Source organism: Schistocerca gregaria, chromosome 3, assembly GCF_023897955.1.
Source record: "Schistocerca gregaria isolate iqSchGreg1 chromosome 3, iqSchGreg1.2, whole genome shotgun sequence".
In the NCBI taxonomy this organism is placed as follows: domain Eukaryota; kingdom Metazoa; phylum Arthropoda; class Insecta; order Orthoptera; family Acrididae; genus Schistocerca; species Schistocerca gregaria.
In genome coordinates, this window is record NC_064922.1 from 305,636,906 (window position 1) to 305,664,876 (window position 27,971).

The window sequence follows — 27,971 nt, forward strand, 5'->3', positions numbered from 1 at the left end:
TCAGTAGTGTTGGGGAACAGGGAGATCATGACCTAAAATATGAATGTTAATCTGACTGACAGTGGCCAAAGTGTATTTTGCCACCTTTCAACATAATGTCCTTACTCGCCCTGACTGCGAATTCTTACCACAGTATCTCCCTTGCACCTTAGACTCTAGAGTGGTTCGTACTGCAAATTACATGTTCGTTGCCATGATCATTAAAAATGCCGCAAACTCTCCACCTCTACCACAGTTTTACTTTAAATGACTGACTTAAATTAGACCAATAAACACTAGGTAATTCTTCCACATACTGCTAACCAGTTGAGGGTTCGACCATCCTCCTGCTACTTGAGGGGAAAGTTTTCACTTTTCGAGTAAGGATTTAACTTATTTTCGGCAGAACTCGTGGGATACTATCCAGAACTATGCTCAAATCTTCTGAAAAACTTTGGAGCTGTAGCGAAAGTAGATAAAAAAACAAAAAAGTCATTGCAGTTGACTGTCGCACTCTTGGGAGCTATTCAAAATTACCATAAGTTTTTTCGCAAATTGACAAATTTTCCTGAAATTATTCGAATATTCTATAGAGAACTCTAGAACTAGAACATATCTAATAACTCGAGTGCCAACATCACCCGACTTCGGCGGTGTATGAAATGAGCTCGCAACAAAGCGACCACCTTTCAACGTGTATTAATTTTGGCTGTTCATGATCAATTAAACTAAGTTTAAGTACCTATAAGACTGTAGACATAGAATCTTCATTGCGTAAAATACACTACTGGCCATCAAAATTGCTACACAAACAAGAAATGCAGATGATATACTGGTATTCATTGGACAAATATATTATACTAGAACTGGCATGGAATTACATTTTCACGCAATTTCAGTGCACAGATCCTGAGAAATCATTACAGCCAGAGGTGGCTGTTCTGGGTACTAAGGGCCTTGATACGCCTGGCCATTGATGAGAGCTTGGATGGCATGTACAGGTACAGCTGCCCATGCAGCTTCAACACGATACCACAGTTCATCAAGCGTAGTTGCTCGGCCACCATTGACCAGACGTTTTCAATTGGTGAGAGATCGGGAGAATGTGCTGGCCAGGGCAGCAGTCTAACATTTTCTGTACCCAGAAAGGCTCGTACAGGGCCTGCAACATGCGGTCGTGCATTATCCTGCTGAAATGTAGGGTTTCGCAGGGATCGGATGAAGTGTAGAGCCACTGGTCTTATCTGAAATGTAACGTCCACTGTTCAAAGTGCCGTCAATGCGAACAAGAGGTGACAGACGTATAACCAGTGGCACCCCATACCTTCATGCAGGGTGGTAGGCCAGTATGGCGATGACGAATACACGCTTCCAATGTGCGTTCACCGCGATGTCGCCAAACACGGATGCGACCATCATGATGCTGTAAACAGAATCTGGATTCATCCGAAAAAATAACGTTTTGCCATTCGTGCCCTCAGGTTCGTCGTTGGCTACACCATCGCAGGCGCTCCTGTCTGTGGTGCAGCGTCAAGGGTAACCGCAACCATAGTCTCAGAGCTGATAGTCCATGCTGCTGCAAACGTCGTCAAACTGTTCGTGCAGATGGTTGTTGTCTTGCAAACGTCCCCATCTGTTAACTCAGTGTTCGAGACGTGGCTGCACGATCCGTTACAGCCATGCAGATAAGATGCCTGTCATCTCGACTGCTAGTGATACGAGGCCGTTGGGATCCAGCACGGCGTTCCGTATTACCCTCCTGAACCCACAGATTCCATATTCTGCTAACAGTCATTGGATCTCGACCAACGCGAGCAGCAGTGTCGCGATACGATAAACAGCAATCGTGATAGGCTAGAATCCGACCTTTATCAAAGTCAGAAACGTGATGGTACGCATTTCTCCTCCTTACACGAGGCATCACAACAACGTTTCACCAGGCAACGCCGGTCTACTGCTTTTTGTGTATGAGAAATCGGTTGGAAACTTTCCTCACGTTAGCACGTTGTAGCTGTCGCCACCGGTGCCAACCTCGTGTGAATGCTCTGAAAAGCTAATAATTTGCATATCACAGCATCTTCTTCCTGTCGGTTAAACTTCGCGTCTGTAGCACGTAATCTTCTTGGTGTAGCAATTTTAATGGCCAGTAGTGTACTATGTCGTTTAGTCGGCGCGAGATCGTTACCGAAATGCTCTACAAACTGAGTTGTCAACCGTTAGAAGAGGCTTTGTGCATCACAGAGAGATCTACTATCGAAATTTCGAGAAAGCAATTTCCGGGAAGAGTCGAACAACTTATTACTACCCACATACATCTCGCGTAATGACCACGACGAGAAAATTCGATAAATTAGATCCAGTACAGAGGCTTACCTACAATCTTCCCACGCGCCATTCGCTAGTGGAACAGGGTATGGAAAATCAGTTATTGGTACCATATGTACCCTCTGCCACACACCGTGAGATGGTATGAGGAGTACGGTAAAGACGTAGTACATTATATACTATTTTACAATCAAGATCATCTTGTGTAAACAATTTGGCAGCCTTCGGTGGTTATTAAAAATTGTTTTATCAGAAAGAATGTTCATTTGATGGAAGGAAAAAAGTCAGTGTGGATGGTCAATTGTATTTGAACGCTACATGTCAGACAGATTTTACGTGTGCATGCATCCAGCATATATTGCCCCCTCCCCGATCTAGCACCTCATCTTAAAGGAACGTCGCAGAACAGATGGCGTGTATGTAAAGGAGGTATCGGAAGTAGAAAAAGCAGAGGTTGGCCACATGCTGCCGTAGTAAATTCCACCTTCCAGGCGATGGTCTCCCCGTATCGGCACATGACTAGGGATCCGTGCGGGTGGCTCTCGTGCACGCCACCAATATATATCCACACCCGCAGATATCGGCACTGCTATTGACGGCCCGCCTCCAGTCTCGTCCATCGCATGCTCTCTGTCCGCCGCCACCTTCGAAGCCGTAAATAATGACCTTCAGGCTCCCTCACATTGATTTTTCAGCAGCGGAAATAGCACAACAAACATGAGTACTGCCGTATACTAATAGAGGAACCTTTCCTGCTGCCGCACTGTTGTTTTTTTGTTGTTGTAGTGGTCTTCAGTCCAGAGACTGGTTTGATGCAGCTCTCCATGTTACTCTATCCTGTTTGAGGTTCTTCATCTGTCACTACGTACTGCAACCTACATTCTTCTGAATCTGCTTAGTGTATTCATCTCTTGGTCTCCCTCTAGGATTTTTACCCTCCACGCTGCCCTCCAATACTAAATTGGTGATCCCTTGATGCCTCAGAATATGCCCTACCAACCGATCCATTCTTCTAGTCAAGTTGTGCCACAAACTCCTCCTCAGTTCTATTCAATACCTCCTCATTAGTTGTGTGATCTACCCATCTAATCTTCAGCATTCTTCTGTAGCACCAAATTTCGAAAGCTTCTATTCTCTTGTTGTCTAAACTATTTATCGTCCATGTTTCACTTCCATACATAGCTACTTTCCATACATATACTTTCAGAAACAACGTCCTGACACTTAAGTCAGTACTCGATGTTGACAAATTTTTCTTCTTCAGAAACGCTTTCCTTTTATATCCTCTCTTCTTCGACCATCATCAGTTACTTTGGTCCCCAAATAGCAAAACTCCTTCACTACCTTAAGTGTCTTCCCTCAGCATCACCCGACTTAATTCGTCTACATTCCATTACCCTCGTTTTGCTTTTGTTGATGTTCATCTTATATCCTCCTTTCAAGACACGGTCCTTTGCTGTCTCTGATGTTCGCCGATGACATTTTAATTCTGTCAAAGTTCTAATTTGTTCTCCATGGATTTTTGGATTGTTTACAAAAATACGAAGCAGTGAATTCACAAAAGCACTCTATGCCGCTGAATTTGTTACAGCTAGAATAATCTCTTCTAACCCCGTTAAAACTATGTATCAGGATTACCGTAAATTGAGATTCCACTTCACTCAAGAATTTGGGACGACTTCACCTAGAGGTACTCATGCCCTAGCACTCAGTTAGTACTTAACAATTCGAAAAGAACGTGGTATGACTACTCACTATCGCTACACTGAGAACTGTCGGATTACTGTGCTCAAAGTTCCAATATCCAGTCCACTGGAAATCTTACACACACACACACACACACACACACATTTTTTTTTCTTGTACGTGAGACAACCATTAAAATTCTCTGGGTATCATCGGTGGCTTTACACTCTCTCCGCCCCCCCCCCCCCCCCCACCACCACCACCACCACCACCAGGAGCGTTAAAACTCTTTTGTAAGTATGTGCTTGGCTGCCATGGGCCTCACCCAGCCTTTGCAGCACTACTTTCCTTTCTGTGCTGCAAGCCTCCCCTTCAAATATCCATTTCTCCCCCTCTACCTTTCCATCGAGTGATCTTCCTGGTGCAGAACCTACTTGGACCTGCTAAATGACTGAGGAATCTAGTTTTCAATTTCACTTCAGTTGCTCTCTACAATTTTACATCAATAAATAAATGGTCTGCATTGTTGGGTTTGACCTGAGACCACTTTTCCAAATAAGCCATCCCTTTGGGGGGGGGGGGGGGGCGGAGGTGAGAGAGAGAACCGTAAAGTCCCTTACCATGCAGCAATTGCACTGCTAGTGCGTGAGCTGAAACCTCCACGTGTACGCTAAGGAGCATGTGTCCATCGTGATTGGGGCAGAGAGACTCCAAGCAATGGATTACTGACTATCCAGCTGTTGCTGGTACTGTATGGCGACCATTGGGAGAGCCCCACTTAGGATGGATGGCACCGTGATGGATGACTTCCATATCACGCAAATGAAGTTTTCGCCCACTGGCGATCATGAAACCCAAGCACTCTCTTCAAAAGGAAAGAACTAGTTCAATGCAGAGAGATACAGCCTCAAAATGTTTCCTCCCTTGCCTATGCCATGGAAGGAATGTAGCACTAAGCGACAAGCAGAAAAATATTGCCCTCCCCCCATACATGTTTTGTACAAGGACAGAAGGGGATTTTTTGCCCATAAAGCCTTTACTCTTAATGGAAACTGTAAAAGACAAGTTCGGAGACGTTTCAGCCATCTCCAAAATGACGAGTAGCTCAGTTTTGATTAAGTGTCCCTTGCCCAATCGCAGGTCTTGATGGCTTGTGCCAAGATGATGGGATAAGCCCTGTCTATAGAGATTGTGCATGACCATTGCAAGTGAATGTTCCTTGTGCTCCTCCTCCCGTCTCCATCAACTGTGAAGATCACCATTTGAGAGAGAAAAAATACAGGAATATAAGCCTCTGGACAGACGTATCAAGAGGCCAAGGAAAAGTGTCTACATCCTGCAAGCATTACGATGTCATACACTACAGCTATGATGATGTCGCCCTCTCTGGCTATTGTACTCTTCCACATTATGCATCCTACAGCGAGCCTTCAAGGCTACTAGATCATGCCTTCCTCTTCTGATGGTTAAGGGCTCTCCTCCTGCTGCTTTCCCCACACTCACTTTGGTAGCAATGGATCCCAGCTCGCCAGGAACATGGAACCCCATCCTCCAGCAGAGATCCACCATCCTCATCCAGCTTCTCACAGCAGGAAGGGGTCTCTTGGAATACTCATCTCCAAGGTTTTGCTAAAGTGAAACTGGATACAAGCCAGTGGCTGAAGGATCCACAAGCTGCTGGTCATCAGCTTCACGTTCTTTAGTCTCTGGAACTAATTCAGGAACGCCGTCCAGACTCACTAAGGAGAAGAAAGATGAAAAGACGCCTTGCAATATAAAGTTTCTTTGGCCCCCACACAATTGAATCTCACATGTTCTGCCTCTGTAGCCTTGACTATGAACCCAGTGAATCATGAGGCCCCATGTCGCACCATAAAACGTTCCTGTGAGTGCCGATAAAATCACCCTGACTCTGGGACATAATCTATTCCCTTCAAACCCTCGCATTATACAGACAGCACGGTCCTCCACTGGAATTGTAGCGGTTTTTCCCCACCATGAGACTGAGCTAAGAAACCTCTTAAGCTCCTCCCCTGCTTTCTATATTTTCCCTTAGGAAACTTGGTTTCCAGCAACCAGACCCCTGCACTTCATGGCTACCAGGCTATTTTAAGAATCATGTCGATTATGATTTGGCGTTGGGTGGAGATTGCACATGTGTTTGGGCTGTATGTAGCTTACTTGATCTTCTTCATACAACTTTGGAGGCTGTGGCTGTTCAGGTAAGGGCATTCAAGAATTTTATCATTTGAATGGCTGAGAACCTCAGAACATATTGTGTTCATTGGTTTCTCAGCCCCTCCCCCACATCTCCTAATTTTGGGAGACTTCAAAGGCCGTAAATCTTTGTGGGGTGGAACCACGATCACTGGCCATGGTAAAGACATTGAAAACTTGCTGGCAGGTCTCAACCTCTGTCTGTCTGTATACTGAGACCTTCACACGCATCAGTGTGGGACATGGAACTTACTTGGCCATTGCTTTTTCTATTTGCAGACCTACTCTTCTGCCAACCATCCACTGGAGGGTCCACAATGACCTACCTGGTAGTGACCAGCTCCCGATCTTTGGCCTTCCCTCATCATCACTGCCCTAGGCACCCATCTGGATGGGCTATCAACAAAGTTGACGGGGTTTCTTTCAACCGCGCTGTCGTTCTGAGCTCCCTGCTACATAGAAGCATTGATATAACTGTCCAGAGTCCAACAGTAGCCATTCTGTCAGCAGCCCACTTAGGGATCCCATATTCTTTGGGATACCTCCGAAAGAAGATAGTATCTTGATGTACCTTTTAAACTGCAGAGACCATTAGACATTGCAGGCGGGCTCTTCAACGCCATAAATGGCATCCCTCAATCGAGCACTTCACTGCCTTAATGGACTTCGTGCCCAGGTCCACCACTTACAAAGACGACAAAATCAAAAATGCTGGGAATGATTTGTTTCAACCATTTGACTACATATGCCTCCTTCATAGGTTTTGTGTGAAGATCAGATGCTCCCGCAGATACCAGTTCTCTGCAGGCGTACTTGGTCAATACTCAGATGGCATAGCCAAATATTTTGCTGTGCATCTGACCATTATCAACCTGCCTTTTGTGTTTGTAAACAGCAGATTGCACTTATCTTTCACTACAGGTCACCTTGAACCCTATAATGCTCTATTCTGAGAGTGGGAACCCTTCAGCACTTCACCCTGATACAGCCCCAGTGTCAGACTGCATCCATACCCAAATGTTCAAACACCTGTCAGTGGACTGTCAGTCATCTCTTCACCGTCATCAACCATATTCTGGAACGGGGATGAGTTCCCATTTCAGTGGCGAGAAAGCACCATCATCCCAGTGCTGAAACCAGCCAAGTATCCCTTAGAGATTGATAGCTATCGCCCATTTAGTCTCACCAATGTTCTCTGTAAGTTTCTCGAACACATGGTGAGCCAGGGGAGTTTTGTTGGCTCCTTGAGTCTCAGGGTCTTCAGTCTCTGTCCCAGGACAGTATTCGCCAAGGCTATTGATAGTTTGTTTTGCCTGGAGTCTGCCAACTGGAAAGCTTTTGATTGACATAAACACATTATTGCTGTCCTCTTCGATCTACAAAAGGCTTATGATATCACAAGGCGACACCATGTTCTCGCTACCTTACATGAGTTTGGTTTCTGGGGACCACTTCACAATTTTGTCCGGAACTTCTTGTTGCTTTCCAAGTTAAAGTTAGTGCTTCCCATGCACCCCATAACAAAGAGAATAGGTTTCTGCAGGGCTCTTTATGAAGTCTGTCGCTTTCTAGTTGACATCAACTGTCCAGCAGCAGTTGTGGGGTATCACCTTTCTTGTATGCTGACGACTTTTGCTTTTAGTATTGCTCCGCTAGTGTGCGTGTGCGTAAACTAACTGCAGGGCGCTATTCAAAAGGTGCAGTCATGGACCATAACCCATGAGGTTTGTTCTCAGCCACAAAGAGTTGAGTATTGCAATTCTGCAGCCATCGTATTGTTCATCCACAACCAGAACTTTACCTCGACGACCAATTACTCAGTGTGGTAGACTTATCGTTGTTTGGGACTGTTCTTCAGTGCCCATTTGACATGACTTCCCCATCTTCGCCAGCTTAAGCAAAGTTGCTGGCTACATATTAATACATTTTGCTGCCTCAGTAACAAGAGCTGGGGTGCAGGCTGCACAGCCCCTCTGCAGCTCTACTAAGTCTCGATCCTGTCCCATCTTGACTAGGGAAGTCTGGCGTATGGTTCGGCATGGCCCCTCAATATTGTGGTCACTGGACCCGATTCACCACTGTGGGGGTAAGACATGCAATTAGCTCTGTGAGCAGCCTACAGACGCCGGTGTTCCCTCCGCTACAGATCAGTTGCCAACAAAAGCTACTCAGTTATATTAAACACATACACAGCTCCCCTAAGCATCCAAAGTACTGTCCTTTCTCCTAGTAGGGAGATCTACCTCCGATAAGAGACCCAGAACTGGGGTTAAAATTGCAGTTCGACTATAGTGTCGCTGCTCTGAAATAAAATTTCCCTCCACTGCCACCTCTTGTCAGAGAGCAATTACGTATGCCTCCATAGTTTGTACCTAAATCTAGGATCTGTTTCGATTTACCCTTTGGACTGAAAGATATAGTTGACCACATGGTGTTTTGTCTTTTTAGCCACCATCATTTGATAAATGGCGCTACCCCACCACATGTACACATTGCGCCCAAGTTTTAACTGTCCGCCACTTCCTGATGGAATGCCCATTTTTTTTAACAGTTTACGTTCCCGCTTGGGTTTGCCGTCTTAGTTATCAGCCGCTTTAGCGGGCTGTCGACCGCGTTTTACTTTTTATCCGCCAAAGCAATATGGCAAAGTCCATTCAATTTTTAGTTTTGGGCGTCCGTTTCAGTATGGTCTTTTTTAGCACTTTCCACGTGCCTATGTTAGCTGTCTTCTATTATGTCAATAGGGACTGACGTATAGTCGTTTCTTAACTCCTCTCCGTCATCGTGTTCTATATTATTGACTTGGGCGCGTATGACGCCAGTTATTTTTGCGCCCTAAAGCGAAACAAAACAAAACCAAACCAAACCCATGGTGTTTTGCCTCCAGTTTCTAACTGCCCTCAGTGCAGTTTTGGGTTCAGAACTGATACTCACTGACAGCTCAGTGATCAATGGATGAACCAGTTTACATACACAAATACAAGGTGCAGTGAACTAAATTACCTGCTGAATGAAAGCAATGTCTTCATTGCTGAATTGCCGGCCATCAAACGAGCGCTTAGACATGCTCGTTCTTGCACTACAAGATGCTTCTAATCTGCAACGGCTCCCTGAGCAGCCTCCAGGCTGTAGACCAGTGCTATCCTAGTTACCCAATAGTCACAACTATCGAAGATCCTGTTTCTGACCTCCACCGAGCTGGACGACCAGTCGTTTTTGTTTAGACATCCTGAAGATGTTGGATCTCAGGGAATAAACAATGAAACTGCTTGTCTCGGCCCGGCCTCTACCCTTCCTACCTTTATATTCTCGAGAGAGCGGTTGCTCAGGTGGTGCTGCAGGGCTGCAGATTGTGCATATCCCACTGCATACCTGGCTTTGGGGACCTCCTGCGGCACTCTGGGCAGAGCGTCTCGCCCCCTCTCACTCCCCTCTTACTTCTCCTGGATTTTATCTCTGTCTTCTTGTATCTTATGTACAATTAGCCTTCCCAGGATTTGCTTTTTATACCCTCCTTCTGAGAATTGTTCCTAGTTAGATATATACAAGATAAAAGTACTGGTGACATCTCAATTTAGTACATTTAACTCAACCAACCAACCAACCAACATGAAACGTCCCAAGGCAGTACCCCACCGGACGTCCAACTTTATTTCCTTAGTGATATTCACAAACATCCCCTTCCATTAGTAGTCATTACGTCTCGGTTGTTCCATAGACTCGTGATTAATTGCGTCGCTGGAAAATTTACGTATTGATGTTGTCGTAACTCCTAGTTGATGCTGCTCTTCTTCCTGCAGTGATTGTTTTAAGTTACCAATATAACTAATAAACTGCTTTGCTTGCCATTGACTTCTTTCTTACTAGAGAAGTCTGTTATTTGATCTAATTTATCTTCAGATGTATTGCTATTGTAGTATCAGCTGGCTAACACACATCTTCATTACAGGCAATGATACATGCACTGTCAGGCCTACTGTCCACTCATTGCATAAATTCCGTATACTTGTCACATTCAAGGAAAATGTTTTGTCTTCACAGTTACTCTTTCATTGTCGTTTTTAACGTTCGTGCCAGATTGTTAGCAAGGAGCACGACAGAGCTAAAATCAGAGATGAAGTAACGGCTTTTTCCCATAATGAGTATGTTGGCAAAATAAGTTTTAAACGACAGTAGACACTATTCGAATGAACGAGATGACGTTTCTCTACTCTTTAGCCAGTATACGCTGCAGTGAACGTCGGAGTAATATAAGAAGACGGAAAAATGATGTTCTGCAAAACCAAAAGTAATCTTATTTTCTAATCTCTTTAAACTTCTAATTATGCTTAAAATTCGCTTAAACGACAACAGAGGATGCTCTGAAATAAACTGAAACACGCCCAGGCGAAATTTATTGTACTTGCGAAAGACATGATACCCAAGATATGCATTATGAAATAATAAATTGCAAAATTTAGTCTCGTTGTATTTGCGACGTCGCAGGAGTCCTTCCTGCTTCATTTCAGTTCCAGTATTTGTTTAACGAAATTTTAGATCTACAAAGCTAAGCTCTGTTGCATGTAAAGCTACCATCCTATACAACCTCAATCACATTAAGTATTTGTATGCCCATCCTTGGCATTGGAAGTCTGGGAGACTTCGGCCGTTCACTTGTGTAACAAAATGACACACCTACAGCCGTCCTTTTGTCATTCATTGTATGGCTACCAATTTTGGTGCTTGAGTGCACCATATAAGCGCTAATACTGCGAGGTTAACACCATCCGTAAACACGATGCATCAGTGGCCAACATCTAAATCTGATTTGTGCAGATTACCTGTAAGTGCGACGTTGTGTCTCCATCAACTTATTGATCGTTGACGGTTGCAGAATCATGATGTCGGTTACAGGTAGTCGACGAAAGCCAGTTATAGATGTTGGCCATTGACGTATCATGTACACAGATGGTGTTAGCCCCTCAGCTTTAGCTAAGGGCTGAAGATAGTGCACTAAAGAGCCGAAACTAGTAGCTAGTCAACGAATGACATCATAAGGACGGCTTTAGGGGGTTCATTTTCGTAAATAAATCACATGAGATGCGTTATGAGGGGCACAAAAAAAGCCTTGGGACTAAAAAATGTAAGGGCAAATGAATATTCTTCCCATTTCTCATTTTAGACAGCGTCACCCAGTCCTTGCACGACTGTGTATTTTAGAATCTAAAAGCATTCTATTAACTTGAATTGTTACCATACAGGACAGCTTTGTTTTGCCACATTATAGAGTTCGCAAATTTTTTACTACGCCTTCGACAGGATGAGGCCGCATAAGCAAGGCACTCATCCGTAGCAAGTGCGTGCGCGCGCGCACACACACACACACACACACACACACACACACACACACACAATGCGTCGTCTTCCACGCATCACAATCTGAGCAGGGCAGGCGTGTGTGCCTGTGCCTATTGCCGCGGGTAATTGACCGTGAAATAGAGCCATTGTTACAACGCTTCGATAACCGCAGGGCTTAAGTTTCCTGTGCGTCTGAGAGTTCCGAGAAGCAGTCGGTGGTGCCACACGTGGTATTACACACGTACTGACCACTCATACTTGTAACTTCAGTAATGCTCGAAGGGCCAGTAGTTCATAATGTGAACACCCCCCCCCCCCCCCTCCTCCTCCTCTAGTTGACAGAGAAAAGTCCTCATTTAGCGAAAAGGTAAAGCCAATAAATAAGGTTAAAAATGTAAGTTAGTAGGAACGATCTTTGTAAACCGCGGAGCAGGGGGGCCTACGCGGTTGTTGGAAAGGTACGAGCAAAGCTCGAACACAAGAAAAAGTATTGAACTGGCGAACGAGCCCAAAGGGAGTACGATGTTGGAAAAAATATCGAAGCATTGAGATAAATGCATGCGCCTGTGAAAATACGTTGCAACTGTCAGTATTAGTCACAACAGTGTTCCATGTAGTTCTGAGTGCATTATGTTGGGGCTAAGTGAAGTCAAACGTGAGCACGTTACTGGTGCTTGTAAGGTGGTTGCTTCCATAACCAAGGTAGCCGAAGTGTTAGCTCCACAAGCTGGGAATTGCAGGGCGAGCTGAATTAAAAAAAAATGCCTGTAACTGGAAAACGTGGTGCCAAAGCCATAAAACCTGTACTCTGAAACAAGATTCATCCGACCAAATGACTTTGTTCCACTGCTCCACACGGTTTCCAACTTCTGTCCAAATTTACGTCCCACGAGCGTGGGGGGGGGGGGGGGGGGGGGAGGGGTTCGGTGATTATTTGGGTAACAATGTGGTGGTAATCCATGAGCCTCGTGGTTACTCTGCAAGGTCGCATTACTGCAAAGGATTATGTGGCCATTTTGGCTGATAGTCCATCCCATGGTACAACGTTTTGTTCCCCAATGGTGATACTTTATAGAACCCGCCAGGATAGCAGAGAGCGCTAACGCTCTGTTTCCTGGACTCGGGTAGTCGCGCCGGACCCGGATCGAATCCGCCCGGCGGATTAACGACGAGGACCAGTGTGCCAGCCAGACAGACAGACAGACAGCCTGGATGAGGTTTTTAGGCGGTTTTCCGCATCCCCCTAGGTGAGTACCGGGCTAGTCCCCACGTCCCGCCTCAGTTACACGGCTCGCAAACATCCGAACACTTTCGCACTATTCCATAGCTTGCACTAGTCGCAGACATTTGGGGTACACTAATTCCTTCCCAAGGGGTATGGCGTGGCGGCAGAAAGGGCATCCGGCCATCCCTTCAACTAACATTGCCACATCAGATTAACCTTGCCGACCTGCGTATCCGCGGGAAAAATGGCACAAGCAAAAGAAAGAAAGGTGATACTTTATTGAAAGATGACAGTATTCACGTTTATGCAACTCGCATCGTCGTGGACTTCATCAGCGCGAGCATGGAGTGTCGCACTCCCTTCGCTACCAGTCATCAAATCTCAATATCATTGAGCCTTTGTGGTCTGCTCCAGAGAAAATGGTGCTTGGTCGTCATCGTCGTTACCTAAACGTACCACTAATTTGTACGAAGAATGGTATAAGAAACCCTTGAAAGCCATACAGGACCTGTATGCACCCATGCACCCATGACGGCTGGAAGCTGTTTTGAATGACAGTGGTTTTTCTTTTACGTATTAGGTACGGTAATGTCGTTTTTGGTGCTCCCATATTTTCGTCCACCCCCAGGACATTATATTACTCTCTTTCGCTTTGTTCACAACTGCAACTTCTCGCGCATTTTGCGACAGACGTGCTTCATTTACACGTAACACATCCATGACATCCTCATCATTATAATGTAGCACTGCTACATGTTATACAAACTTACCAGTTGTGGCTTACAGAAACGAAGCGACAGCTTCTTAAATACCAATTTGCGTGACAAATGGTTCACAATTTTTAGATTTCTCTGAGCATTTTTCTTTCAACGTCCAGGTCGTAGAGTCTCTCTCTTTGTCTGTCTCTGTCTCTCTCTCTGTGTGTGTGTGTGTGTGTGTGTGCGTGTGTGTGTGTGTGTGTGTGTGTGTGTGTGTGTGTTTGGGTCACTGCCCTGCGTGCAGAACGCACTGAGGCACAGAGATTGTTTTTTGTTTCAGGTACACCGGGCACTGCCCCACCCTCAAGTTCCGCTTCGGCAAGCGCTACGGAGCCAACACCAAGGACATCATAAAGGTGAGCCGGCTACGCGGCAGCGCACCCGCGCTTCCCCTTCCTCTGACCCACTTACGCGGCCAACACTTTGTTTAGAGGAGTGTGTCTGGTCGAGGCGAAGTGCACAGTGGAACAACGCAGGCCAGGAGCTGTGGGTTTAGGCCTTACCACGTCATCCAGGAGTAAAGTTTCAAAGTTTGGAAGGTAGGAGACGAGATACTGGCAGAAGTGAAGCTGTGAGTACCGGGCGTGAGTCGTGCTTCGGTAGCTCAGGTGCTAGAGCACTGGCCAGCGAAAGGCAAAGGTCCCGAGTTAGTCTCGGTCGGGCGCACACTTTTAATCTGCCAGGAAGTTTCACATTCTAATGTGGTTGAAAGAGACCCGTCATTGCTTGGTGATGCCATATTTTTTTTATAACAGCACAAAGTATGCAGTAGGTTCTGAAGCATACGATCTTATTATATCTACAGGTGTTTTCAATGACGAACGCAGACGTATCATCTGAAGAGAGGAAATACCATTTTTTGTGCTAGCAGAGAGGCAAAAAGCGAGAAAAAATAAGGTCGAAAAAAAATCTCATGTGTGACCTCAAACTACAAGGGGCGCAACAAAGAGCAAAATAGTCATAAAATTACGAATTCAGCTCTCCATTTTGCATGACTGGACAATAACATGTCAGATTCGAGGAGCGGGGAAAGAGAGGGGGGGGGGGGGGGGGGGGGGCGGGGCGGGCGGGCGAGGGAGCAGGGATGGGGCTCATCTTCGTTGAGTTATACAGGCCGTTTAGAGTCGATGGTACACAGGAACAACTCGTAATTGTTTTGTGAGGTTCCCCCCATTCATCTCGTCCAATGCTGCGTTACACTTCATGCTAACAATCCAAAGCATGTAACTCTGGAAAAAATGTATTAATCTTTAATTAAGCCTCTCAATGTTGAAGACAATTGACACAAATGTAATAAATTCGTTAACGTCACCAGATGTTCTTAAACAAAGTGTTACGTGTGGCATAAGTTGAATAAGCGTTTTTAAAGTTTATATCCTGCTTCTTCCTTCTGGGCAGTATTAATCACTGAAATTTTTGCTGCTTATTTTTGTTAGTAATAAACATAAATTTCTCAGGCTTTCAGATATAAAAGATATTCTAGAACCTTGCCGCCCTCCCCCTCATAAATAAATTTCTCCAGACGCCCATAGAAGTAAAATATACAGGGTAGTCAGAAGGAGTCTGAAAAACTTGTAAGTGTGTTACAGGGTAGACTGTGCTTAGAAAGAATTGTTGAGAAAAAAATCTGTATTTTGCACAGTTTCCGAGTTAACATTCAGATTGACTTATTGGGCCGTTGCACGTGCAAATTAAAGTGGCTAGCCATATACAATTAGTGTCAGTTGTTCTCATAGCGTAGATGATAGCGCAAGAGACTGCTCAGCCTTTGGCGCAGATTGATCCTTACTATCGCTTCATGTCCAATTATTGTATCGCTGTCTCGCTTGGTTTTATGAAACTAAACGAAGAACATGTTTGGGGATAACTTCTATGGCGGGATGCTTGAATTTGCGCGCACGACAGCCTGACTGGGCAACTACAATTCTGATTAACACGGAACCGGCGCAAAGTGTAGAATTTTTTTTCTGAATAATTATTTTTCAGCACAACCTGCCCTAAAGAACCTTACAATAAACACTGTCCGAACAGGTCTTGAAGGTAAAGAATATCGACCGGCCACCGTGTCATCCTTAGCCCTTAGGCGTAAGTGGATGCTGGCTGATACGGAGGGGAATGTGGTTAGCACACCACTCTCCCAGCCATTGTCATTTTTCGTGACCGGTGTCGCTCCTTCTCAGTCGCGTAGCTCCTCAATTGGACTCATAAGGGCTGAGTGCACCCCACTTACTGAAAGCACACTGCAGACCCAGCGACCATCCAAGTCTGACAATATTTTCTGGTGATCTGACGGGAACCGTGTTACTACTGTGGCAACACTGTTACGAGCGTTTCAGCTTGTTTCTGACCACCCTGTAGGCGTGGTTGTGGACGTAGGTGTGGGTGTCTTCTCATTTAGTGCCCACAGTTGAGTACTCCGACGAAGCTGGACTTGACATGCCACGGGGTTGACACAGGTATATGTGCTTCTGTGGCGCAGGAGATGAAGGAGAAGGGCGTCTCGCTGAGGCACGCTCCGTACCACCAGCGGGAGCCCGCGAGCCTGCAGAACGGCACCAACGGCCGCCACAGCCCGAGCCCCGGCCCGGAAGCCACAGGCGCCGGGGTCCGCGAGCAGGGCCAGACGCGGGACCTGGCGCTGGACGTCAAGCACCGGCCGCGCCGCTACATCCTCGGCTACACAGGTAACTACGCTGCCTCACCATGTCACGTCGGACTGATCTGCTCAACTTCCCATCTTTAACTGAGTACATGTCAGGCATTCGAATACACTCAAGCGCCAGAGAAACTGGTATAGGCAATAGAGATATGTAAACTGGCAGAATATGGCGCTGCGGTCGGAAACGCCTATAAGACAAGTGTCTGCCGCAGTTGTTAGATCGGTTAGTGCTTCTACAATGGCAGACGTCATCTAGTACGCGCACGAGCGATGGGACACAGCATCTCAGAGATAGAAATGACGTGGGGACTTTCCTGTAAAACCATTTAGCGAATGTACCATGAATATCAAGAATCCTATAAAACATAAAATCTGAGACATCGCAGCGGCTGGAAAAAGATCCTGCAAGAACGTAAGCAATGACGACGAAAGAGAATCGTTCAACGTGACAGAAGTGTAACCCTTCAGCAAATTGCCGCAGATATCAATGATAGGCCATCAACAAGCGTCAGCGTGCGAACCACTCAGTGAAAGATAGATATGGGCTTTGGAGCCGAAAGCCCTCTCATGCTCTACTGATGACTGCACGACACACAGCTTTATGCCTCGCCTGGGCCGTAAACACTAACATTGGACTGCAGAGTCTCGTCTCAGATTGTATCGAGTGGATGGACGTGTTCGGGTATGGGAACAGCCTCATGAATCCACGGGTCATGCATGTCAGCAGGGGACTGCTCCAGCTCGTGGAGGTTCTGTATAGTCTGGGGTGTGTGCAGTTGGATTGGTGTGGGACCCCTGTTAAGTCTAGATACGACTCTGACAGGTGACATGTATGTAAGCATCCTGTCTGATCACCTGCATACATTCATGTCCATTGTGCATTTTGACGGACTTGAGCAATTCCAGCATAACAATTCGATACCCCATCCGTCCAGAATTGCTACAGAATGGCTCCATTAACACTCTTCTGAGTTGAAATTCTTCCACTGACCACCATACGCCCCAGACATGAACATACTGAGCATATATAGGATGCTTGCAACGTGCTGTTCAGAAAAGATCTCCACCCCCTCGTACTATTACGAATTTATGGACAGCCCTTCAGGATTCAGGGTGTCAATTCCCTCCAGCACTAGTTCAGACATTAGTCGAGTCCATGCCACGTCGTGTTGCGGCATTTCTGCGTGCTCCTGGGGGCCCCTACATGATACTAGGCAAGTGTACCAGTTTCCTTGCTCTTCAGCGTATTTTATGCATTGTATTTTTTTCTTACGTAAAAGTTTATAGAGTGTATACCTGATTGATTTCAGAATACACTTTCCACCATCAAATTCATCTGCACACGATATAATCATTACCGAAAGTGGTGGCGCAGTGGTTAGCACACTGGCTCGCATTCGCGAGGACGACGGTTCATACTCGCGTCCGGCCATCCTCATTTAGATTTTGTTACTTCCCTAAATCACTCCAGGCAAATGCAGGGATCATTCCTTTCAAAAAGCACGCCCGACTTCCTTGCCTATCCTTCCATAATACAATGATGCGAATATATTCCCGTTTATTTAAAAGGTTCTGAAAGGTGGGGTACAAGTGGCCTCATTCTGATTTCCTCAGCACCTTTAAAAATCTTCCCAAAAATTCTGGCATATTCGTGCTCTTTTGAACGTACAACCCTACTCTCACACTCCCCTGCCTGTAACTCGCTCACATCCTCTTGTTTACAGCTGCGAATCCGTCATAAACATCTACTCCCAGTTGCACCTTCTCATGCACCCATTAAAGCAACTCATTGTCACTATCTCTTTGTGACTGTCACTGTCTCCAGTCTCACAGCCACACTAACATTTGTTCTGACTTAGTAATACTGCTGGTCTCCCCTTCCCCCCCATCCCTCACCCTTCCCCCCATCCCTCACCCTTCCCCCCATCCCTCACCCTTCCCCCCATCCCTCACCCTTCCCCCCATCCCTCACTCTTCCCCCCATCCCTCACCCTCCCCCCCCGCCGCGTCTCTCACCCTTCCCCCCCCACCGCGTCTCTCACCCTTCCCCCCCCGCCGCGTCTCTCACCCTTCCCCCCCCCAGCCGCGTCTCTCACCCTTCCCCCCCCGCCGCGTCTCTCACCCTTCCCCCCCCCCGCCGCGTCTCTCACCCTTCCCCCCCCCCCGCCGCGTCTCTCACCCTTCCCCCCCCCCGCCGCGTCTCTCACCCTTCCCCCCCCCCGCCGCGTCTCTCACCCTTCCCCCCCCCCGCCGCGTCTCTCACCCTTCCCCCCCCCGCCGCGTCTCTCACCCTTCCCCCCCCCGCCGCGTCTCTCACCCTTCCCCCCCCCGCCGCGTCTCTCACCCTTCCCCCCCCCGCCGCGTCTCTCACCCTTCCCCCCCCCGCCGCGTCTCTCACCCTTCCCCCCCCCCCGCCGCGTCTCTCACCCTTCCCCCCCCCCGCCGCGTCTCTCACCCTTCCCCCCCCCCGCCGCGTCTCTCACCCTTCCCCCCCCCGCCGCGTCTCTCACCCTTCCCCCCGCCCCGCCGCGTCTCTCACCCTTCCCCCGCCCCGCCGCGTCTCTCACCCTTCCCCCGCCCCGCCGCGTCTCTCACCCTTCCCCCCCCCGCCGCGTCTCTCACCCTTCCCCCCCCCGCCGCGTCTCTCACCCTTCCCCCCCCCGCCGCGTCTCTCACCCTTCCCCCCCCCGCCGCGTCTCTCACCCTTCCCCCCCCCCGCCGCGTCTCTCACCCTTCCCCCCCCCGCCGCGTCTCTCACCCTTCCCCCCCCCGCCGCGTCTCTCACCCTTCCCCCCCCCCGCCGCGTCTCTCACCCTTCCCCCCCCCGCCGCGTCTCTCACCCTTCCCCCCCCCGCCGCGTCTCTCACCCTTCCCCACCCGCCGCGTCTCTCACCCTTCCCCCCCGCCGCGTCTCTCACCCTTCCCCCCCCCCCGCCGCGTCTCTCACCCTTCCCCCCCCCCGCCGCGTCTCTCACCCTCCCCCCCCCCGCCGCGTCTCTCACCCTTCCCCCCCCCCCGCCGCGTCTCTCACCCTTCCCCCCCCCGCCGCGTCTCTCACCCTTCCCCCCCCCCGCCGCGTCTCTCACCCTTCCCCCCCCCCGCCGCGTCTCTCACCCTTCCCCCCCCCCCGCCGCGTCTCTCACCCTTCCCCCCCCCCGCCGCGTCTCTCACCCTTCCCCCCCCCCCGCCGCGTCTCTCACCCTTCCCCCCCCCGCCGCGTTCTCACCCTTCCCCCCCCCCCGCCGCGTCTCTCACCCTTCCCCCCCCCCGCCGCGTCTCTCACCCTTCCCCCCCCGCCGCGTCTCTCACCCTTCCCCCCCCGCCGCGTCTCTCACCCTTCCCCCCCCCGCCGCGTCTCTCACCCTTCCCCCCCCCCCGCCGCATCTCTCACCCAACTAGTTGTATCTTTAGCCGTTTATGCTTCCACCTATGGTTGCGATCAGTTTCCCAGAGTAAGGATGAAAGGACTGTTAGAGTTTAGAGTTCCTGTATAGTTGTTTGCCGAGTTTTTTTAAATACTTTCTTGAGTATTTCAAGGCGGTATTCATTTTCAAAATCCACGTTGCAGGTGTAGCGTGGATCGTTGCTAATGATGCGTATCATTTTGTTCTGTATGATCTGTAGGCGACACAGGCGTGTAGGAGCTGCGTACGTCATTAGAGGTCTAATCAATGTCATGTATATTGACATCGACCCCCTCCTGTAAGGTGTCCTTTCCCTATTGTATTGAACATTGGGAAGAGTTTGAGCTTCATGAACGCTCTGTTGGCAACGTACTGTATCTGGTTCACCCCCCGCCCCCCCCCCCTCGTAAGTTTCCGGTCCAGCCAGACACTGAGGTATCTCACTTCCTCCCAGAAACGTATTGCGCTTGCATATAGTGTTAACTGTCGACAGTGTTGATGTTTGCATAGTACTTTTCCGGCTGACTCTTAACAAAACTGCTTCGCATTTATGAATTTAATACGCCATCTTTCCAACCAAGGCCCGGCAGTTCTGGATGCCGTCTGTAAAGTCATTAATGTAGAGGTTGAACAAGATGGGCCCGAAGATGCTCCCTTGGGGTACTCCAGCTTGGATACTGTGTTGTGTCGATTGTTTGTCCTCCACGTCAGTGTTGAAACATCTGTTTGTAAGATGAGTGTATGAGAAGTATGATTCACTCTGGGAAACCAACATAGCCGTTGTGCCTGGCCCTCGCCCTACGTGGCCTTTTTAATCTTCTTCCCCCTTGTGTGGTCTGTCAGGCTTGCTCATCTTTTGTCTCTCTGTGTTCCTAGTCTTTCCTTGGAAGTTTCTGAGTAAAGTGGCGAGGGTCGCCTCGTTGCGCTCTGCTTTCAGGGGCTTCTGGCTTCTCCATAGACGGGACGGGACACATTTCCTTCCTCTCTTGCTCTGTTTCCCTTTCTTCCTTTTGATCCTTATCTCGACTTGTCGCCCTTTCGTAGACCTTGGGGTTCTCTTCCCCTGGGATTTGCACAGTAGACTCTCTGATCTACAGTCAGGGACTGACATAGTAGCTCAGTCCCTCTAATCATCCCACCGACCAACCTTATCCCAGACCCCCCTCCTCTTCCCCTCCCCAACAGCTGCCACGTCTTCTGCTTTGAGTGCCACTCCTACTCGATCTGAAGTGTGTCCCCCTCCTTCATCACCAGTCAGTGGTGGGGCTCTCTCCAGGAACCCTTTGGCGTCTTCGCCTGGAGGCCAATTGCCACAAGTTCGCTGCAAGACCCAAACTCTGTGTGACTTAAGGTCGCCTTTGACCTATGGAAGAGGAGGAAGCAGCCTCCGATGCTCTGAGACGCCGACCCCCCTTGGCAACATGAGTCAGGGCTCTTGTTTATGGATGTCACACTGCCCTCGTTGATTATGGATGGTGACCCCACAGCGTGACTGATATTGGACCATTCACCTTCCATTTGAATACTTGTTCTGTTCTTATTCAGTGGAATTGTAACAGATACTGCCGTCACTTTCTGGAATTGCAACCCTTATTTCCTTCTTCTGATGCTCGCTCACTGACACCACCTGGGTTCCACGCTTTCTGTCGGTACTGGATTGGCCTTTCGAGAGTTTCTGGTGGCGTCTGCACGTTGGTCCATTCAGACATTGTTAGTACCTGGATCCCCAGTTTTACCACATTGGAAGTGGTTGCAATCTTAGTCCACATGGACTCTGCAGACACGGTTTGCAATCTCTATTGCCCTTCTGAGAAGCCACCTATGCCTGCTGCTCTAACTTCCCTCCATCAGCAGCTGCCTCCTCCCTTCCTCCTCCTAGTGGATTATAATGCCCATCACCCCCTGTGGAACAGAGCCTTCTTGTTTACTAAGAATCTCCTCAGATACCAACTTCTTTTGCACCACGAACTGTGCCGCCTTAATGATTATCCCACTACTCATTTCAGTGCCTACTTTCCCTCGACTTCTCCTTCTATTACGCTGGTCACCGCACAATGACCTCTGCAATAGTGACCACATTCCATTTTTTACCGCCTCCCAATGCCCAGTTCTTCCCATTATTTAATCAAACAGAGCAAAAAAGTGGGTCTAAGGACTATGCGACTTAACTTCTGAGGTCATCAGTCGCCTAGAACTCAGAGCTAATTAAACCTAACTAACCTAAGGACATCACACACATCCATGCCCTAGGCAGGATTCGAACCTGCGACCGTAGTGGCCGCTCGGTTTCAGACTGTAGCACCTAGAACCGCACGGCCTCTCCTGCCGGCCAAACAGAGCAAGCAGGAGTGTTCAGAATGCTTTGTCTCCTATATAGGTTCTTCGGTCCATTCGTTACAGTTCTGTGCTTAGCTCTATACCTTCCAAGGTTGCCAGTGGCAGCCTTACATCCTGGGCCTTGCCTTGTTTTTGGTCTTTTTATGGATCCAATGGTTCTCACAGAACACTTTCTGGCCCATTTTACTGTGACATCGGCATAAGCCTCCTCCAAGAAATAGTGGGCTGATGTTTCCCACTTATACACTCCTGGAAATTGAAATAAGAACACCGTGAATTCATTGTCCCAGGAAGGGGGAACTTTATTGATACATTCCTGGGGTCAGATACATCACATGATCACACTGACAGAACCACAGGCACATACACAGGCAACAGAGCATGCACAATGTCGGCACTAGTACAGTGTATATCCACGTTTCGCAGCAATGCTGGCTGCTATTCTCCCATGGACACGATCGTAGAGATGCTGGATGTAGTCCTGTGGAACGGCGTGCCATGCCGTTTCCACCTGGCGCCTCAGTTGGACCAGCGTTCGTGCTGGACGTGCAGACCGCGTGAGACGACGCTTCATCCAGTCCCAAACATGCTCAATGGGGGACAGATCCCGAGATCTTTGCTGGCCAGGGTAGTTGACTTATACCTTCAAGAGCACGTTGGGTGACACGGGATACATGCGGACGTGCATTGTCCTGTTGGAACAACAAGTTCCCTTGCCGGTCTAGGAATGGTAGAACGATGGGTTCGATGACGGTTTGGATGTACCGTGCACTATTCAGTGTCCCCTCGACGATCACCAGAGGTGTACGGCCAGTGTAGGAGATCGCTCCCCACAACATGAAGCCGGGTGTTGGCCCTGTGTGCCTCGGTCGTATGCAGTCCTGATTGTGGCGCTCACCTGCACGGCGCCAAACACGCATACGACCACCATTGGCACCAAGGCAGAAGCGACTCTCATCGCTGAAGACGACACGTCTCTATTCGTCCCTCCATTCACGCCTGTCGCGACACCACTGGAGGCGGGTTGCACGATGTTGGGGCGTGAGCGGAAGACGGCCTAGCGGTGTGCGGGACCGTAGCCCAGCTTCACGGAGACGGTTGCGAATGGTCCTCGCCGATACCCCAGAGCAACAGTGTCCGTAATTTGCTGGGAAGTGGCGGTGCGGTCCCCTACGGCACTGCGTAGGATCCTACGGTCTTGGCGTGCATCCGTGCGTCGCTGCGGTCCGGTCCCAGGTCGACGGGCACGTGCACCTTCCGCCGACCACTGGCGACAACATCGATGTACTGTGGAGACCTCACGCCCCACGTGTTGTGCAATTCGGCGGTACGTCCACCCGGCCTCCCGCATGCCCACTATACGCCCTCGCTCAAAGTCCGTCAACTGCACATACGGTTCACGTCCACGCTGTCACGGCATGCTACCAGCGTTAAAGACTGCGATGGAGCTCCGTATGCCACGGCAAACTGGCTGACACTGACGGCGGCGGTGCACAAATGTTGCGCAGCTAGCGCCATTCGACGGCCAACACCGCGGTTCCTGGTGTGTCCGCTGTGCCGTGCGTGTGATCATTGCTTGTACAGCCTTCTCGCAGTGTCCGGAGCAAGTATGGTGGGTCTGACACACCGGTGTCAATGTGTTCTTTTTTCATTTCCAGGAGTGTATTTTGTCCCTAGTTAGGGAACTTCTGGCCCACTCCACTTCCCACGATTCATTCCATGAGCCCGATTCCATCCATAGTCAATTTCTTCGACACCTCTGTCCTCTACAATGACAATATCTCCTCTGGGTGTTTAACGTTATTCGGCTTCAAGGCGTTTTCCCCTCTGAATGGAGGACAGTACTGTACTTCTGTCTAATAACATTCCTGCGATCAAGGGAACACTCACCATGTGGCATTGTTCCCTCCAGCTCTCCCATTAGGAATCTACCACCCTCTGCCATCTTTGTATCGGCCATACCAGGTTGACCCATGAATTTTTTTACTCCATAATGAGCTGCCATTTCCCTTTGTAGTTGCAGCGCCCCCCCCCCCCCCCCCTCCACTATGGCGAGACACATTTTACTAAACTGCCCTGTCTTCTGGCCCTTCGCACCTTTCTTGTCCTGGGTGTTAGTGGGGACCCTCACATGGTTATGTCCGCTCTGTTTTCTTTGGGAAAGTGCTCTGCTCTCCGTGATTTAAGTGCCTGAGTTTCTTTCTGGAAATGGAGTCTCTTGGTTAGCAGTGACATTGGTATGTGAACCCATCAGCCTTTCCTCCATGCCAGCCAGGTTATTTCCCTTTTTCCCTTACATTTTATTTGATCTTTTGTGCCGTTTTGTTTCCACTTTCCTTGTGTCTTCTTCACTTGGTGTTGTCCCAGGGCGTGTCATCATGGTGTGGGGATTGGGATGGGTGGGCAGCGATGCTGGCGCCCAATTGCACATGGCGCCTCTGGGACACCCCATGCTATCGCCTTTCCCCACCGGCCTCCGCACCCTCCTGTTCTTTACTCTTCCTGCCACCCCAACATTTCTTTTGCCTCGTCATTTGCCCATTTTCCTTTCCCGTCGACTGGACTGTGCTGTTTGTGTTATTCCTCCTTTGGTTCATAATCTTCGATCATCGGACCGATGACATTGCTGTTTGGTCCCCCTCCCCCCGCCGCACCCCCCCCACCCCCTTCGTCGCCGCCCAATCAACCAACCAACCAACCAACCAACCAACCACCCATCATGCATCATATCTCCTGAACCATGCATCTGCAATGACATAATTTTGCTGTTACCTCTACAGTATATATGTCTCAAATGTGTGTGACAAATGGTTAGTAGTAAATAAGTAATAAATGAAAACGTCATGCCTGATGTTTTGCTGCACAAAGTGGCAGCGAGAAAACAAAAGTTTGAAACTATATGCAAATTTTGTAGGACGTCGCTAAATGCTCTCTCTTTCAAATACTGGATGAATAACATCCAGATATTTGCCCCCTCCTCGAAAGATGTACACAATTCCTCACTTAAATACTCTTGTGTTACAACTTGCATTTTCCTTTTTTAATTAGATCAGTAATTAATGAAATACTGCATTATTTTCCTCGTGGAATTCATTAACAACCTGCAATTCGGACAGGATGCCATAAACATAATTAACCGGATTTTTCCAGGAGCTAGAATTTTTCACTGGGCGAACCAGGCATGACGTTTTGCGCCGGCGGGAAAGTAGAAGTTAAATAAGAAGTTCTGCCAGAAAGCGAAGCCACAGGCACATTAACTATTCAGTCCACACATGCCGTCTGGGATTGAATTTTAAAGAAAGTTTCGTTACTTTAACCAAAGAGTTAACGTATAGGTTGCGTACAGTATTCATGGAACTTGTGCTGAAAAAGATAGGTAACTCCTGGGTTTGTTGGCAGCCAAAATGAAATGGATTGACAGCGAGCTGGATTATTCGCTCCAGACTTGTTCGAAGCGCAGAAAGTCAGCTACATGTCTTTGACACTGTCAATTACATGTATCTTCCTCGGCACTGAAACGCACTTGTAGCTTTTTACCACACTTTGTATCCGTTTTGGACACGATTTTACATACCTTAAGCAACTGCTTCACTTACAACACTATACGCCAAAGAATAAATAGTCCTGTCACGGGAAAGTCCACCTATACCATTGTAACAGGGGAATTATGCATATAGTATACACGTCATAAATGTGCCTACATTCCACAACTGTTGTGTAGTGTTATCCTTTTTATAGGATTTGACCGTCTTGCATGACTAGTGGATATGGAAACCAAACTGTTAGTTCATTATCCTAAGAGTTTTCTAATTGTTAGAAATAAACGCAGCTAAATGGAATAATACTGAATCTAGGATCTTTCTGTACAAAGTTCACAAAGTGGTTTTTCTAATGAAATTAAGATCGCCAGCCTACACTATGTGATCAAAAGTATCCAGACATGACTGAAAATGACTTAAAAGTTCGTGGCGCCCTCCATCGGTAATGCTGGAATTCAATATGGTGTTGGTCCACCCTTAGCATTGATGACAGCTTCCACTCCCGCAGGCATACGTTCAATCAGGTACTGGAAGGTTTCTTGGGGAATGGCAGCCCATTCTTCACGGACTGCTGCACTGAGGAGTGGTATCAATGTTGGTCGGTGAGGCCTGGCACGAAGTCTGCGTTCCAAACAACCCCCCCCCCCCCCCCCAAAGGTGTTCTATAGGATTCAGGTCAGGACTCTGTGCAGCCCAGTCCATTGCAGGGATGTTATTGTCGTGTAACCCCTCCGCCACAGAACATCCATTATGAACAGGTGCTAGAGTGTGCTGAAAGATGCAATCGCCATCTCCGAATTCCTTTTTAACAGTGCGAAGCAAGAAGGTGCTTAAAACATCAATGTAGACCTGTGCTGTGATAGCGCCACGCAAAACAACAAGGGGTGCAAGCCCCATCCATGAAAATCACAACACCACAACACCATCGCCTCCGAATTTTACTGTTGGCACTACATACCCTGGCAGATGTTCACCGGCATTCGCCATACCCGCACCCTAACATCGTATCGCCACATTGTTTACCGTGGTTCGTCATTCCACACAACAGTTTTTCCACTGTTCAATCGTCCACAGGGTGTATACGATCCGGGACAACTGCGAGATGCGGGAAAAACCCGGGAATTTTTTCATCCGGGAAAACCCAGGGTATTTTTTAGAATTCCGGGAATACTATCTTAGTATTGCCCCGGTTCGGAAATATCGTAGATTCGGGGCTGATGCGCAGAGCAGTCTGAGTTATAGTAGGAATGTGTGTAGTCTCCAAGTGACCCGTGTTTACATTGAGTGATTTTGCTGTTTCCTCTTCGTTTACTGCTCTTATGTCAAATGAAAACAAAACGGATTTCTGTGGCCAGGAGCTATCAAGTGAAATAAAATAGTCACAAAATTACGGAAGGCTAATATATGTTGTTAGTTTCAGATTTGATTTTATTTCCACTTTTCTGACAGTCATGCATTAATCGTCTTGTAAAACAAGGAAGTCAATGTGTTTGAAACTAAGTGTTTAGTTCCATACTATAGGCTAATTTCAACTGCTCGCTGCATTTCTAGGGCACATTTTCATCTTCTAGCACATACGGCATTATGCCATAATAAAGAATCAAAAATGGAGTTAATACAGTACTGGTACTCCAAGCAAATTTACATCCCGAAGCCCACACTGAAAAGCTTAATATCAGGTCGAGGCCTACTTCTTTGGGAATATGGATATACGAATGTGCTCTTTAAGTATGCACATTAAATGTGCCATTTTAGTATGGTTCACGAAATTCCGATGCTCTTGGAGTATCCTCTGATGTCTTGTTTCTTTTATGGCATAATGTAAGATCTTTTAATGTTTTACACGTACGAACATACGGGCTTCCTGAGTCAGAGTAGCTGCCAAAGCGTGGTGGCGTCTCTTATCTGGCGACTACTGAAACGAATGTATTTCTAATGGTCGCAGGAAAATATTGGGAATGGTGGTTTGAAAAGCGTTACTTTCAAAGTAAATTTCGTTTGACGTAAGTTGAACTATGTGCGAGAATGTACGATGAATTTCTTAAATCATAGAGCGTTTGATGACAAGCCATTTGGAAGTATTTCGAGCCCAGAAGATCAGACATTCATGTCGGTTTTTATGAGCAAATTGATATAGTGCCACGGGAAACTCTCTCTCTCTCTCTCTCTCTCTCTCTCTCTCTCTCTCTCTCTCTCTCTCTCTCTCTGTGGTAGCTAAATTATTTGTAGAAAACTTTGAGGACAAGTCAGTGGACTCAGATAAAAAAATTTCCTGGAACATATGTATGATCTATCTTAAAGTGTAACACGCGCAAAAAAAATAAACATATGTGAAAGCTTAGCTTCCCTTGCAGCTTATTAACCATAGAGACCAATATTATATGCGAAAGCATTGCTTTTCTTGTGGCAACACTAATGTACATTAATTTAAAACATTAACTTTTCCTGTTTGTGTATCCGCGCTGTTTTTGATATTGCTATTAGCTGACATCACGTGTCCTGGGA

The 27,971-nt window shown here is 47.9% G+C and overlaps 1 protein-coding gene across 2 annotated transcripts in view; it reads left to right on the forward strand.

The window, feature by feature from the left end:
- The window catches only part of LOC126353949 (protein FAM166B-like), a 286,117-nt gene that overhangs the window by 220,733 nt on the left and 37,413 nt on the right, over positions 1–27,971 (forward strand). For both annotated transcript variants that reach the window (XM_050003243.1, XM_050003244.1), the window contains exons 2-3: positions 13,808–13,883; positions 16,007–16,211. In XM_050003243.1, the coding sequence (XP_049859200.1) occupies positions 13,808–13,883; positions 16,007–16,211 (281 nt within the window). The remainder of the gene's footprint in view (positions 1–13,807; positions 13,884–16,006; positions 16,212–27,971) is intronic.